A 15,696-nucleotide genomic window follows, 5' to 3' on the forward strand; every position below is an offset into this window, starting at 1 on the left:
TACACACAGATGAACCATATTTTACTTTTGATTAATGAATGTTCAAACTACATCGTCATACAACTATCACTTGCAACCGTACAAGCCGTTTAGAACACTCACTTCATCGACAAGCTGTTTCCACCCTCTGTGCTGGATTGTGTGCTTGTTGGGTACACAGTTGAAGACTTAATTGTGAACATAGAGGGTAAGTTATGACAGCTCTGTATCAGCCTATCTGGGAGAACTCTGAAATTTGCAATATTAGAAGAAGAAATATATAGAGAGAGGATAAATCCTCAACAGCAGCCCGGCGAGAACAGCATATTCTGTGGCCACATAATTCTGTGTGGTATTTGTATGGGGTTGGGGGTTCAGCCCAGAAACCTGGAGTGGGGGAGGATGAACGAATAAGATGAATGAAGTATGCTAAAAAGAGACATGGGTGGCTAAAATTCTGAACTGGAGCACTCCACATTGCACTATTTTGTTGCAGGTACCACTTTTTTAATATATTCTAAAATAATTTACTTGGGACTGAACTTTAGTGTTTTACTTTTGTTCCCCCCCCCTCCATCCCACCTCTCCCTACTCTGTCCCCAAACCAGAAACAACTGAACTAGGTAACAAGAAGGAACTGAAGTCCATGCCATTCATCACCTACCTCTCGGGCCTGTTGTCCGCCCAGATGCTGTCAGATGACCAGCTGATATCGGGTGTGGAGATCCGCTGTGAAGAAAAGGGTCGCTGCCCCTCTACTTGCCACTTATGTCGACGCCCAGGCAAAGAGCAGCTGAGTCCTACACCTGTGCTCCTTGAAATCAACCATGTGGTCCCTCTGTACACGCTGATCCAGAACAATGAGACCCGGGAGGTGAGTGGAGCAAGAGATGAAACTGGGGAAGTTGGCCAATTAGGGCAAATGGGGCACTGCCCCACCAGCCTCAGTCTGCCCTTGGCCGGCATATGATAAAGGGTAGAACATTCAATTTTCACACACCAGCTGCTCAAACTATATTAAAACACCTTCCTGTTGTGGGGCAGAAACTCCTATAATTCACCTTTCATCGTGTCTTTGTAAATACACTTGAAGTGCTATTGTTTCCGTGCTTTAGGCCTGTGCTGCTCACTGAGTTCCCTTTCTCTTCAGCCAATGCAAAACATATGGTCTGGTGTCGCTCTCAGCCAGTGGTGGCATATTATAATGGATGTGAAGATACCTGAGCCCTGCTTTTCCTTTAGAACACATTGCTTGTACCTGTGATCCTCTCAGTGCCAGCACCGTGGGGCTTGGCAGAAAGTATGCCGGCACAGTTCCTAGCAGTGTTCTGGTATGGTAACCCTGCAATGAATTTGACTTTGTCCATCAAAGCCATGGAACACACACTTTCAACATACTCAGCGCAGATTATTTCATCAATACAAACATCATCAATTTATTTTTTGCTTTCTTAGAAGAGTGCTAAACTCACTGCTTTCCTTTTTCTTCTTCACACAAACAAATGAAAGAGAGAAAAGAGAGAGAGGCAGAGGAGATCCTATTAGTGAGCCAGCCCAGAGAGCAACTACTTTATTAATCCATTTCAACTTTGCTCACTAAACTCCAGCATCTCCTAGTCAGACCCTTAAGATTTATCAGACCAGTAATAGGCCTCCTCCACTGAGGCTGAAACAGACCATCTAAAAGCCTTCTGAAAAACCTTGTTGGTTGCCAACTTGTTTCTGCAGACAATGCACCTGGCAGACAAAACTGAGCCCGAACATCCTAATGATTGTAGAGCACACTGAACACAACAGCCAATCTGACTTTGGCTGTACTTTGGCTCTACTTGACTGAAGGAACAACTTGTGTAGTATTTTTTGCTGCTTTGTTGTGGAACATTTCAAAAAGAATGATGTAAGGCCAAATATAATAGACTTGTCTCACCCAAAGGATTTTCAGACAATCAGTAGATCAACATGTATTTTTGGTCTATTGAGATTTTGGTGGAGCTGGCAGCACTGGAATAAGTTCAGGGCATAAAGTTTTGCCTGGAGGTCTGGTGTGCCTCAACCTACCTCATTCAGTCTGCTTGGCCTAGTAGCTGCTTAACTTTGTCCGAGAGTCTCTTTGAGTTTGTGCTGTAGGTGCTGTGAATTTAGAGAAGGAAGAAAGAGTTGAGAATTGACTGCAAATTTCTATGGTAAGAACTTAGCAGAACCAGGGCTGAAGGGTGGAGCAAGAAGATACTTGAAGGCAAAGGAGAACAGCAGCTGATGGGCCATGTGGGGACACTAGAAGAAGTGCTGCATTGATTCCAGAGGTGTGCTCACACCGTCCTGACTTCACCACCATCCAGTCATACCCTGGCAGTGGCAGTTATGCCAGTGTCAGGAGGGTGTCTCTGCAGCACTGCTCTTCCATTCTGGCTGCTCCTGGTTGTGAGGCTGGATGACAAACAGGCAAAAAGATTGGTGAGCAGAGAAAGTAGATTCATGCCAACATTTTTTTTTCTGACACCTGAGCAGCAAACACCAGGAATTTTGCATAGAATGGCATCTCAAAATCTTCTATAGTAAAAGAGAAGGTGCTCATGTTCCTCCCCTCAGAGATGGTATCTCTGGCATGTGCTTAAATCAGAGCCAAGCTCCTCCTCCTTCAATTCTCTTTTTAGCTAGAGTTAAAGAGGGAGTGTTTGACTCTCTTCTTAACTGATAGATAGATGGCCATTTTAACTTTATTTGCTCTCTTTGGTCCTCACTGGCTCTCAGTGCTGCATTGTGGCATGCAAGCGCTTATTTCTTCTCTGAGCTGGCTCTTAGCACCATAGAGACTTTAGGAAGCTGCTTCATAACAAGTTAGATTGGGCCCTTCTAACCCAGCAGCATCTCCTCTGGCCCTCAACAGCTCTCTGGGGCCTTCTGCATCATCTGCAGTCTGTTTAACTGAAGGTACCAGGGATCAATCAGGGGCACTTTTCTGTGACTGAAGCACACGACCTACCACTGAGCTTTGATCCCTTGCCATATCTTTGCAAACCTTTGTAAATCAGGAAGTTTTGATTTCCCTTTTGGCAGTGGTCTTTTCTACCTATGCCAGACATTTGGAAGCCTAAAACTAACAGCAATTCTTTGCACCATTCAAATCCCCACCAGCATACAGACTGTTTCTGTCTCACAACATCCCTACTCTGCCGTCAAATTGCTGTCAAGCAGAGGCCAATGGAATGTGCCCAACTGGCCACTGGAGGTCAGTGTAAGTCTAACAGGTGCAGGTGAACTTTCCTTGGAGACACTTCTTGAGCTTAGCTACTTGGCTGCTCTTCTTCCTTACTTCAAAACACTGAAAGAGCTTACATGTTAATTATATGTAGATTTATCTCCTCTCCCCCATGGTTCTTCATCTCGCCTTTCCCTCCCACAAACCAGGCTGTTGTTTCTCTATCCAAAAATGACAGCCCTGTTTAAAGTCACTTATTAGCACCGCAGCCTGCACTTGATTAAGGTGCTTGGAACACACCAGCTTGCAACAGCTGTGGGTGGGATGGGCGAACTGCAGGTCTGGAAGTAATCACAGGTAGTGAAGGTATGGCCACCATTCAGGCCAAGCTGATCCACTGTCCTTTACCCCATGGCAGTGGTGTAGTGGGAGGGGGCTGTCACCCCAGGTGCAGTTTTTAGGGGGCACATCACAGCACCCTGCCCCATCATGAGCTATTACATCCTTCTCAGCACTCTTCAGCTGGGGGGTGGGGTTTGCAAAGGACGCAAGAGGCATGCCCCATGGTCCCCCTGTGAGCCCAGTGCTGCTTTTGTGAGTGGTGCTGCTTACAGAGAGGCTGCTATGAGCTGTTGCGTCCTTGTCACGGCACTCTGCAGCTGGCTCTCAGGCCAGGGCGCTTGTCTGTTGTGTCCTTCTCAGCCACCCCCCAGCTGAGGGCACTGTGAGAAGGAAGCAACAACTCAAGGCACCCTCCCTGAGAGCCCAGCACTGCTAGCAAGAGCAGCACTGGGCTTGCAGGGGCCAGGGTGCATGACTGTTCATGGCGACCTGCAAGCCCAGCATTATTTTTGCACTGGCTCCCGCTCCTGTGACATGGCCTGACAGGCCACTGCCCCTTCTGCCGCTGCCTCCTACTGCCATGACATGACCTTGTAGCCTGCCACTGCTTCTGCTACTACCTCCCGTCGCTGGGGCAAGGCCTTGCAGGCCGCCACTTCCTGTGCCTCTGCCATGAAGCCTTACAGGTTGCTGCTGCTACTGCCACCACCTGCTGTGGCCATGGTGAGGCCTGCAAGGTTGCCAATGGTTTTGCTGCCACTGCCAGGCTGCTGCCACTTCTGCTGCCTGGCAGGCCTGCTGGCAGTCCCAGATTATTTATCTTCACTATAACTCATGTCTTTCCTTTGAATTGTCCTGAATACCACCATTTGGTAGCTAAGCCAAAAAACCAAAAGTCCTGTTTGGATGCATTTTGGCTTGTCTGCTGATGAAAGTGACTGTGTGGTGATTGATAATATCATAATTTATCAGTTTTAGACCCTTAAGTAGTAGCAGTTGCCAGGACATTACCCTGTTCACCCCTGCATAGTTCCATCCTTATTTCAGACATCACAATATATTGGTATATCACAATGTTTAGCTGGTGATATATCATGATGTTGAAAACCAGATATTGTCCAGCCCTAGCACCTATGGCAGTTTCATCAATATACGAGTATACGAAGCACCTCATTTTAGCAGTTTCATCAATATACAATATACGAAGCACCTCATTTTAACACACACACACACACACACACAGAGAGAGAGAGAGAGAGAGAGAGACTGACTTATAATAATAATAATCAAAATAAATAAATGAAAATTGTCCAGTGGCACCTTGGAGACCAACTAAGTTTGTTCTGGGTACAAGCTTTCGTGTGCACACACACTTCTTCAGATACACACTTCTTCAGATACAACGAAAGCTTATACCCAGAACAAACTTAGTTGGTCTCTAAGGTGCCGCTGGACAATTTATTTATTTATTTTGACTGTGTCAGACCAACACAGTTACCTACCTGAATTTTATAATAATAATAATAATAATAATAATAATAATAATAATAATAATAATAATAATAATAGTAATAATGATCTTGCAGCACAGACACAACTTCCAGTCCCACTTTTTCCTAGCAAGGTGCCTTGAGCATATAATCCATATCTCCTTAGGACAACCACTTCATCTGAACTAACTTTTATGACCTCGGGAAGGAAAGATGGTTGTGCTGGCAGTGCAAATCCTGATTAAAACCTCCACCAGACTTGCTTCCCTGCAACTGGGCTGGAACACTGCCCAGCTGCTGCAATGGAACATCTGAAGGAAGTGTGCAGAGGCACTTATGTTCCCTTTGCACAGAGGTGAGGAACATTTTTCCAACCCAAGAGCCACATTCCCTTCTGGGCAGCCTTCTGAGGTCCACATGCCAGTGGCACGTGGAACTAGAGACAAAGGTGGGTGTAGCAACAAGTGTAATCCTCCCCCTTGTACAGTAGACTACTTTCTGCACACACACCCCTATCATCCATCCAGGCAAGCAAGAGGCATTATCAGAGTTCAAGGACACACATCTAGCCATGCAAAAAGCACCCAGGGTGTGAAGTGCAACTGGTGGTGGCTTGGGGAGAATTCTGAGGTCAAGTCTGAGAGGCCTGGGGACTGCATTCAGCTCCCGGCCAGAGGCTCACCAGCAGTGCTTTTCTTCTAGAAAAAAAGGTGCAAGTACTCACCATGAAGTTGTTACAGTGGGCGCCACACTTTTAACCAGTGCTTTTATTCTGGTGCCGGTACTGTGTACCCTTGAGTACACCCCTCCCAAATAAAAGCACCTCTCACCACCCTCCCTTGGCTTCCTACTCCAGAAAAGTGGTCTGGGGCACCTGTGGTTTCCCCAATCCCCTCCTCTCACCCTCTGGAATTAATCTGCTGCATTAATTAGGAGGGGTCTGTGGAGGGTGATGCTTCTCTCCCTGGCAGCACAGCTTGAAGAGAACTGTTCCCAGCTCTCGAGACAGAAGCCAGCTCCTAGAATAAACCAACCAGACACTGACTGATTATTCCCTGCAGAAAACATCCCAGCCCTGTCCTGAGTAGGGGGACTGCATGAGGTGGGGAGTGGAGGCAGCATGCTTGGGGTGTGTGGAGTCCAGAGGGGGCAAGTCGGGTGTAGCAGACGGTGTGGCTGTTGAGGTGGGGCAGGTTTTTGTGCTGCAGGATGGAAGGCAAAAGCACACTTGAGTTACACCCTAGGCAAAAAAAAAAAAAGGGGGGGGGGAGTGCCCTTATTTTGTGGGAAGAGGAGCAGGGGTTTGCCAGCAGACAATGGGTAAACATTAAGGACAGTGATCAGTGTAGTCGTAGGGCCTCTCCTGACATCATGTTTTCCTTTTCCAGAGCACTTTTGGAACAGTTCCTGTGGAGAAATGCATGCACAAAACTTTATGTGGGGATGGAAAATCCCCACATATTTCTTTCCCTTTTTCTTTTCTTTTTTCCCTCTCCTCCTCCTCCTTCTCTCCCCGCCCCCTCCAACTTTTCTTCCTGAAAGATCCATGAGCAGGAAATTGCAGGACTCCTTGTTTGCTACATATGGATCTTACCTGGAAAATCCACTTTAATATTCCATTCTGGCATGTGGTTTTCCACATGGAGGGTGGGGACCTTGTTTGGCTTGGTGAAGCTGCTATGTGGAGACTGTTGTTTCTCACCCATTAGCCATGGCTGCAGCCACCCTCCTCCTCCCTCCCTCCCACCAGTTCTTATGGAGCAATCCGAATTTAAGGAAGCCAGCATAATTCATGCCTGGGTAGGTTGTGCTGGGGCAATTTACCTTCATTCCAAACTCAGTTCAGGGGCAGTTCTGCTGCCAGTCGAACTGACCCGAGCCTAGCAGAGGAAAAACAAACCTTTAAAATAGAGTCTGACGTACCATACTTTTTTTTGCCTTTGCAACTTCCATGGCATTGCTAGCTTACGTGACTGAGCTGAATGGAGTTTGGGCTCTGGGGGGAAGTTTTCCAGCTGTACATTTGGAGCTTCGGTAAGAGGCAGAATGGGCTCACCCATGAGGCAAGGTGAGGCAACCGCCTCAGATGACAGGATCCACAGAGGCAGCAGATCTGGCTTCCAAGGAATGCATTGCCTGGCACTGCCACTGCTGCTGCAGTGGCAGCAACAATTGCAGCACACTCCTTGGAGGTTGGATCCGGCGTCTCCTCAGCAGCCCCCCATGTCAACTCTTGGTGAATAGGAGATGCTGCTGGCCTCTTCCAGTGGGAACCAGTGTGGTATAGTGGTTAAGAGTGGTAGACTCGTAATCTGGTGAACCGGGTTCGCCTTCCCCGCTCCTCCACATGCAGCTGCTGGGTGACCTTGGGCCAGTCACACTTCTCTGAAGTCTCTCAGCCCCACTCACCTCACAGAGTGTTTGTTGTGGGGGAGGAAGGGAAAGGAGGTTGTTAGCTGCTTTGAGACTCCTTAGGGTAGTGATAAAGTGGGGTATCAAATCCAAACTCCTCCCCCTCCTCCTCCCCCTCCTCTTCTTCTTCTTCTTCTTCTTCTTCTTCTTCTTCTTCTTCTTCTTCTTCTTCCCACCCTTCTTCCCAATAGAGATTTCTCTCCCCACCCCACCACTGCTTTATCCTAAGTGTGGCTCTTCACTCATCCCCGAGGTGGGCATTTTCTGGTTCGCCTCAGGTGCCAACATTTCTTGGGCCACCCTGGTGACAAACAAGTGGGACAGTCACTTCTTCGGCTGCTTTTCTCCTCACTCTCCTGTTTTCAGCCAATCTCATTTTTTCTTGTCCCGCCAGGGCACGAGAGGCTGGTTGGGGCAGGCTTTTCTCCAGGGACCAGAACCATTTTTTCCCCCTTGCTGTACCTTACGGGAGCAGAGCGTTCTTCAGCCATAGCGTCAGAACTGATGAGATCCTGCAAACCAGGATCGCCACTGCTGTTGCTCTCTGTAGTTGATTACAGTTATATACCCCTCTTGCATTTGTCTGGGGTTCTAAACGGGATGTTATGCAGGTAGGAATGGATACTTATAACACACACACCACAATTCTGAGTTGGGCAACCACCACACCAGTAGCCCCTTGGTTTGTTTGTTTTAATCAATTTATGTTAAAAGTTTTCAACAAAAAATATAATAAAGCCTAATTGACCTAGAGAAAAGAAAAAAGCAAGAATAAGAAAAGAAAGAAAAGAGAGAAAAAAAGAGAAAGTGAAAGCAAGGCCCTCTATCACAATTATATCTTAGCCCTTACCAGTGGTACCTCGGGTTAAGAACTTAATTCATTCTGGAGGTCCATTCTTAACCTGAAACTGTTCTTAACCTGAAGCACCACTTTAGCTAATGGGGCCTCCCACTGCCGCCGTGCCACCAGAGCACGATTTCTGTTCTCATCCTGAGGCAAAGTTCTTAACCTGAGGTACTATTTCTGGGTTAGCGGAGTCTGTAACCTGAAGCGTCTGTAACTCGAGGTACCACTCTATTCCACACACAGAAGAGTGAACCCTCCCAGCTCCCACCTGGGAGCTTCCCCATCTTCCCTTCAGCCTCCCACCCTGATTGGTCCTTTCTACTCTGCCCCTCACATGTCCCCTTGTCTTCCATCTATCAACTTCCCGTGCCTCCTTCATTAATCCAAATTCGGGAGCTTCAAACAGCAAAGCATAAAAATAGATAGAACAGAAAGAAAACAAGTATTGGAGATCATAGAAAGATAAGAAGAGAAAGAAAAGAAAGAAAAATAAAAAAAGGTTTCCAATTCTCTGTCCGCTAATTATGACAATTATCCAAAATATTCAAAGTATGCACTCCAGGATATCATCTATCTGTATTGTCCAGATGTTTCCCAATCTGCTAGGTCTTGTTTTCTCAATCTTCCATTCCAGACATCTCAAATTCTGCCCTTTCCACTCAAAAACTCCAAAAGTAGCTCTTCAATGATTATTATCATTAAATGTCCAAAATAGTCATTCTCTGGTCCAATAAAATGAATTTCTCCCCAAAGGTTTTGACAAATCTTAAAAATGTAATAGTCCATTCTTATTTCCTTTTTGTATCTTCATTAATTCATACTCAGTTCCATATATTCCAAACCCATTTCCTGTTGGCCATGCATTTTCTTGATCTAAAGGGAAAAGGAAATATCCTTCCGCTATTTCCATTCTTTTTGTAGACCAGTTGTCAAGAGCCTAGAGGCATTTTATTTTCTGTTTTCACTTCAGTTTGTACACAAGGCCCTTTCTCTCTCAGCTCCATCTCTACCATCTCTGGTTGTCCCTGTTCATAAATCCATTCATCTCTTCTGGCATTACAGCAGCATCCTTTCTCTGTTTAATGCTCCAGATAGCTGTATGGATATCCACTCCAATTCATTGTCCGCTGTTACCCATTTTGTCTGCTGTTAGCCACATCTTTTTCCACAGGTCCTGTGCATTCTCTAGTCTGATGTATCTTTGATCTAATCTCTTTCAACGTTCTACACATCTCAGCTCTTAATTCTGTCAGCTGTTCATCTAGTAGTTATTGCATGATACCAATGATTAATGAGGCATTCAGTGTTGTCTTTCCCATGTTGGTTTCCATTAATCTCCCCCTTGGCAGTCTCTGCTTCCAGGAACTTGTACGCATTCCTTTCTCACACAGATAAGGTTCAGTTTAGTATTCGCAGCTAATACAGCACATACAAGACGCAGACTTAGTGGCAGTATAAAAGGAAGATTTAAAACAGACTTAGCCCTTATCAGTTGTATTCTTTTAGAGTCATCATTAATTAAGCTTTTTTTTTTTGGTCAGTTATTTTTATTAATTTTCCAATTTTAACCCAAGTATACAAATACCAATTAATTCCAAATTAATACAATTTCATTAAAGTGGTTTCCTGTGTGCTGTGCTTGATGCGTCCATTATGATTTGATATTATTGTCTTTCATATTTTCATTAACTTCTAGTTATATTCCATCTAACAAATTAATCACTTAGACAACAGCTGAATTTTTAATGATTTCTATTCTGTTATTATGTTACTTAACCTTTTATAGAACTTCAAGTGAGGAACGCTAATTGTCCCCCCCCCCCCAGTCTGTGTGTGACAATATAATATGTACAATTGTTGGTTTCATTGCCCTTGTATGCTGTCATGTCCTTGAGCTTCTTCCGCTGCTGCTGTTTCTTTCCCAGTGTAATTCAGGGTGGAGCTATGATCTCATGGTTAGCTCCTACTTGCTCGCCTTAGCTCCATCCCATAATGCTCAGGCAGTTCCATATAAACAACAGTCCACTCCTTCCCTCTGATTGGTTGAAATCTAGAAGATTTGCCATTCCCTCTTCAATCTGGGAAGGGGGAGCTGTTTCAAACATATCTGCTGATGATCTGGCAGCACTTTCCTTTTGATTCATTAGCATCCTAGGAGCCCCTGTGCCCCTTTTCATCCACAGCCACTAGAATCCTTTCATCTTTACGGTTGCATTTTAGTTTTCGCCATTATTCTTCCTCTTAGGTTATGTCTCAACTCCTTTTAGTCTCTTTTCTTTATCCATTGTTCGGGGGGTGGGGGTGGCGTTCAGCTCTAGTTTCTCAACGTGATCCATTTAAACAATAGAGCTCCCCCCCTTCATTCCCTTTAAACCACACACAGCTTCAACTCTCTCTTTTAAATCTCAGTATTACACCATCCAGCAATCAATCCTCACTTGTATATCCATAAAACTTGTGCTTGGAGAGGGTTGCCAAATCATAAATGTAGAAACTACCGTAATATAAACAATAGGGCTTCCCTTTCCACCAGCCACCTCCAAAACAGAATAAAGTCTTTTCTCAATCTCAAACCTCAGATTGGTGTAGCTGAATAGTCCACAGTTCTGGTAATCACATCTCCTCTGGTGTGTGCCTTGCTTTATGCCAATTAAGATCCAATTATTAGGAGAACCTCTGCTTCTGAATGGCAGTATGTGGGGCTTGTGTCAGGAGAAGTGCTTACCCAGCACCTCCGCCTGCCCCTACATTCCAGTAACAGAGGAGGCAGGTGGGGACTTTCACTCCATTGCTTTTCACTGCCGTCGATCGAGAGGGACCAGTATACAGTAGGTATACATTTGCCTGAGTGCACGACACCTCTCGCACCCTCGGGTAAAGACGGCCCTGTTCAATGCAACTAATTTGTCTATAATGGAGAGTCTTCATTTATTCCAATGCATTATATCCATATTTAGAGCTTTCCAAACCGTAATATAATTAAACCGATACAACATGTTTGTTCAAATTTTGGGTAATTTGCACCCCCAGATATCTAAAACTTTTCCTAGCTATTGGAATCTTCAACATTGCTGTAAAAGCCTGTTGTATATGAATGGGGTGGTATATGAAAAAGCATTATCTCTGCTTTCTTAAAAGCATCTTGCAATCCTGAGACCCTGGAGAACTGTTCCAACTCTGTACATAGTATTTTACCTGCTGTGACAGGGTCAGAGGTGCATAAAATTATATCCTCTGCAAAGAGGCCTGAATTTTGTTCATTTCTGTTTGCAACCACTCCTGTACGAGGAGGTCCCAGGGTGGTTTGGGGTTCTACCTGCTGGAGGACCAGAAGCATTTCCTTATTTGTGGCTGATGGCATTGGACAGGGCTCCCAATCTGGACAGTGGGGTTCCTCTGTTCCAGTGGAATGGGGGCTAAGGTTCCATGATGGTAGAGGCCCACCCCGATTAAAGATTTAGGCACTGGCTAAACCTTACACCTGTTAAGCTCACCTGTTTCTATAATTCAGTGAGATAGGGGTTACAACAGCAACAAAGATCATCACTCATCTAAGGAACAATTGCTATTTCAGGCTCTCACACAAGAGCAGAATCTAACCAAACTGCTTTTGGTTCTGGATCAATGTGGATCATTTATGGACATTTACTTATTTATCTACTGCTTTTCCTCCCAAACTGATGTTTTGTGTTGCTGCTCCCTGGAAACTCTTGGTTCGTAAGCTGCTTTGGACAAGTGCAATGTACATTGTTATACAAAATGCAATGCAGATGGACAGTAGTACCAAACATATATATGTGATTTTGAAGGAGCCTCAGAGTTCACCGGCACATCTAGTGAAAGATATATTCAAGATTAAGTCCCACTGAAGACCATTGAATGGGCCTTAGTCATGGCTTATCTAAGCCCCATGGGGGGCACTGGGACCTTGACTAACTGGGGTGGCCTTTTAAAGGAACCTGCCTTTCTCCCTTTTGTTCGGCTTCCGAAGTGCTGAAAAACTGAGGTCCCACTGTAACTTATCATCATTATTTAATAGGGATATTGGTCTGAAGTTCTTTGGTTGCTAATTAGTTTTCATGAGGCTTTTAAAAAAAATAAAAATAAAAAAAATCACAAACTGCTGCAAAATGTGGAGAACAGAATTTAAGGTTGCAAAACTGACTAACTGATAAAACTGAAATTAACAGATCCTACCATCCCGACACTTTGCCCAGTCCCTGTCATTTTTTAGGATGAGGCCTTTTTCTGCTTTCCCCCCAGAATACGTAGGACAGGTGGTGTCTCCCCCCATTTGCAGAGCTGTGTCATCTAGAAAGCCTTCATGTTGATTATGGAAACATATGTGCTTCCATCATCCATCACACTCACAAACACACACCCTACTCAAATGAGAAGGGGTTGTCCCTTCTTTTGCAGCTGGAAACTATCCCCTAATTACTATGTTTTGCCAAGGCTCTGAGCAGCAGCAGCATGGACAGCAACAAAAAGATCCTCTGCTATGGAGACTTTGATTAATGCATACTTCTCCTCCCTGCACCTGCTGGACATGCATACAGGCAAACCCACACCCAGAGCAGCCCCTTTCCATGTGAGTATGGATTTCTTTCCCTGCCCCCCCCCAATCCGCCTACACCCCTGCTAAAGAGAATAGAAGTACTTTTCTTCCATTCTCCACCCAGGATTCTTTGTCAACCTTTGTTTCAGGGCCTGGGTCCCAGATCCGAAACATTTGTCTAGATCCTTCACTGAAGAAGCCTGGAAAAGATAGCACAGATAGAATAAATTTCGGGTTGATTTGTCCAATAACTGCCAATAAAAGATGTCTAGTAGGGCTGCTACTTATTAATTTTTTTTTTTAGGACAAGAGCAGTGTAACTTCTGGTACCATAGGCTGCATTCTCTCCAAAAGAACTAGTGCACAAGATGTAACCATCTCTGTCCATGTAGGCCCAGGCTATCTCTAGCCACCACACCAATTTTAAGGTACTGCTACTTGCATGTTGTTTAGTCGTTCAGTCGTGTCCGACTCTTCGTGACCCCATGGACCAGAGCACGCCAGGCACTCCTGTCTTCCACTGCCTCCCACAGTTTGGTCAAACTCATGCTGGTAGCTTCGAGAGCACTGTCCAACCATCTCGCCCTCTGTCATCCCCTTCTCCTTGTGCCCTCCATCTTTCCCAACATCAGGGTCTTTTCCAGGGAGTCTTCTCTTCTCATGAGGTGGCCAAAGTATTGGAGCCTCAGCTTCAGGATCTGTCCTTCCAGTGAGCACTCAGGGCTGATTTCCTTAAAAATGGATAGGTTTGATCTTCTTGCAGTCCATGGGACTCTTGAGAGTCTCCTCCAGCACCATAATTCAAAAGCATCAATTCTTTATGGTCCAGCTCTCACTTCCATACATCATTACTGGGAAAACCATAGCTTTAACTGTACGATCCTTTGTTGGCAAGGTGATGTCTCTGCTTTTTAAGATGCTGTCTAGGTTTGTCATTGCTTTTCTCCCAAGAAGCAGACGTCTTTTAATTTCGTGGCTGCTGTCACCATCTGCAGTGATCATGGAGCCCAAGAAAGTAAAATTTCTTCCCCTTCTATTTGCCAGTAGGTGATGGGACCAGTGGCCGTGATCTTAGTTTTTTTTTATGTTGAGCTTCAGACCATATTTTGCGCTACAAAGCCCTAAATAAGTCTGGACCAAGTTACCTAAAAAACAGTGTTTCTTTTCACTGCAGATCCTTCAGCACAGGTGTGATACTAGCCCAATATGGAATAGCAGTCTACATCTCAGTTGCACTGTTCTGAACCAGCTGCAAGGGAAGCTCCACATAAAGCTCATTACAGTAGTCCAGACATGAGGTAACCAATCCATGTGTCACTGTAGCCAAGTTGTCCCCATTCAGGGAAGTGCACAGTTGATGCATCAGCCAAAGCTTTAATTAGGTTCAGCTGGTGTGTCAACTGCGCCTTTACCTGGACAGGGATAACTTTGCTACCAGGAGGACAACCCCATCCAGATCAGGCAGGCTCCTCAGTGCTCAGACCTGGGAAGCTCTTGCCCATAGTCTATCTGTTTTAACAGGATTCATCTTCAGCCTTTTCACCCCACTACTGCATCCAGGCACTGGTTCAGCTTATGCATGGCCTCTCCTGACAGATTTAATAGAACTGAGTGTCATTAAAATACTGATGGCAGTGTGTCACAAACATGATGATTGCTTCCAACAGTTTCATATAGATAAGTGGTTCCCAAACTTTCAGGCCACCTCTACCTCATGCAACTGATTGTGCCACAAATGTTACCAGCAACCTGCTTATGCATAGTCTTGTGCAACAATTTTCCAATGGTGTGGAATGAGTACAGTGGTACCTTGCTTTACAACCATAATCTATTCCGGAGGTCCCTTGGTAAACCAAAACAGGTTGTAACCCAAGGCGCGCTTTCGCCAATGGGGCCTTCAAAAAAAATTTCTCCGTAATCCCCCCCCCCCCCAAAATGGGTTGTAATCCAAAAAAAGGTTGCAAACCAGGACACACAATTCCAGGTTTGACGTGTTTGTAATCCAAAACGTATGCAAACCAAGATGTATGCAAACCAAGGTACGACAGTATACTACTTGTATAATACTAAGTGACTTTAATTTAGCATTGGATGCAACCGATTGTTCTGCTTTTAAAAGTGTTCCCCCCCTTCTTTTTCCTCTTGCCTTGCTTTTTAAAAAAGAAAGAAAGAAAAAATTCTCTATTTTGGTCCTCCTCCCAGTCTTTTTATTTCCTTCACCTGCCACCACCTTCCTTTCCAGCCCTGTTCTGCGGCATCTGATCTGCCCTTTGTAGCAATCTGCTGGCTGAGAGAACCTAGTGACTTCAGAGTCAATCAAGGGTAATTGATAGCAGGCATTCAGGGGCTCCCAGTAGGCAATCGTGGTCACTACTGTGGAAAGAAATATGAGTCAGGTCTCGTGAGTACCAGCCCAAGGCAAGGATCCAGCCTCCCCCGCCCCCGGCCAAATGTCTATTAGCAGGAGGGCTGGTGCATGACATGTGTTTTCTTCTTGGAGGGGTGGAGCAGACAGCAGGATCAACCAAGGAGCTAGTCGAGGTGGAGATGAGACAAGCTGCCTCTTTGCTTCCCAGATGTTGGCTTTCGTTTGGCGCGGATGCAACTGTTAAGTAGACAGTTGTTCTGGAAGCAGACATGCAATGTGAGCTCAGGCGTAGAGTGAGGCTCACAAGGGGAGCCAGAGCCTCACAGTAACAGACACGAAAGTGTCTGCAAGCAGCAGTTCTCCTGCCGGAAGCAGGCATAAGGTCCATGTGGCTGCTTGTAACTTGGTGTGGCAGGAAACAGGGTGCTTTATAATGAAATTTGTAGCTAATAAATGAGCAGTCTGGTTTGGTCAATTGGGAGCATCCACTGGCAAGCTTTC

General features: G+C 45.3%; 1 protein-coding gene across 5 annotated transcripts in view; it reads left to right on the top strand.

Moving 5' to 3' along the window:
- The window catches only part of ASTN2 (astrotactin 2), a 656,733-nt gene that overhangs the window by 505,559 nt on the left and 135,478 nt on the right, over positions 1-15,696 (top strand). For all 5 annotated transcript variants that reach the window (XM_083422898.1, XM_083422897.1, XM_083422899.1 and 2 more), the window contains one exon: positions 588-853. In XM_083422898.1, the coding sequence (XP_083279024.1) occupies positions 588-853 (266 nt within the window). The remainder of the gene's footprint in view (positions 1-587; positions 854-15,696) is intronic.

The sequence above is a fragment of the Podarcis tiliguerta genome, assembly GCF_965153285.1.
Source record: "Podarcis tiliguerta genome assembly, chromosome: Z".
Taxonomy (NCBI): Eukaryota; Metazoa; Chordata; class Lepidosauria; order Squamata; family Lacertidae; genus Podarcis; species Podarcis tiliguerta.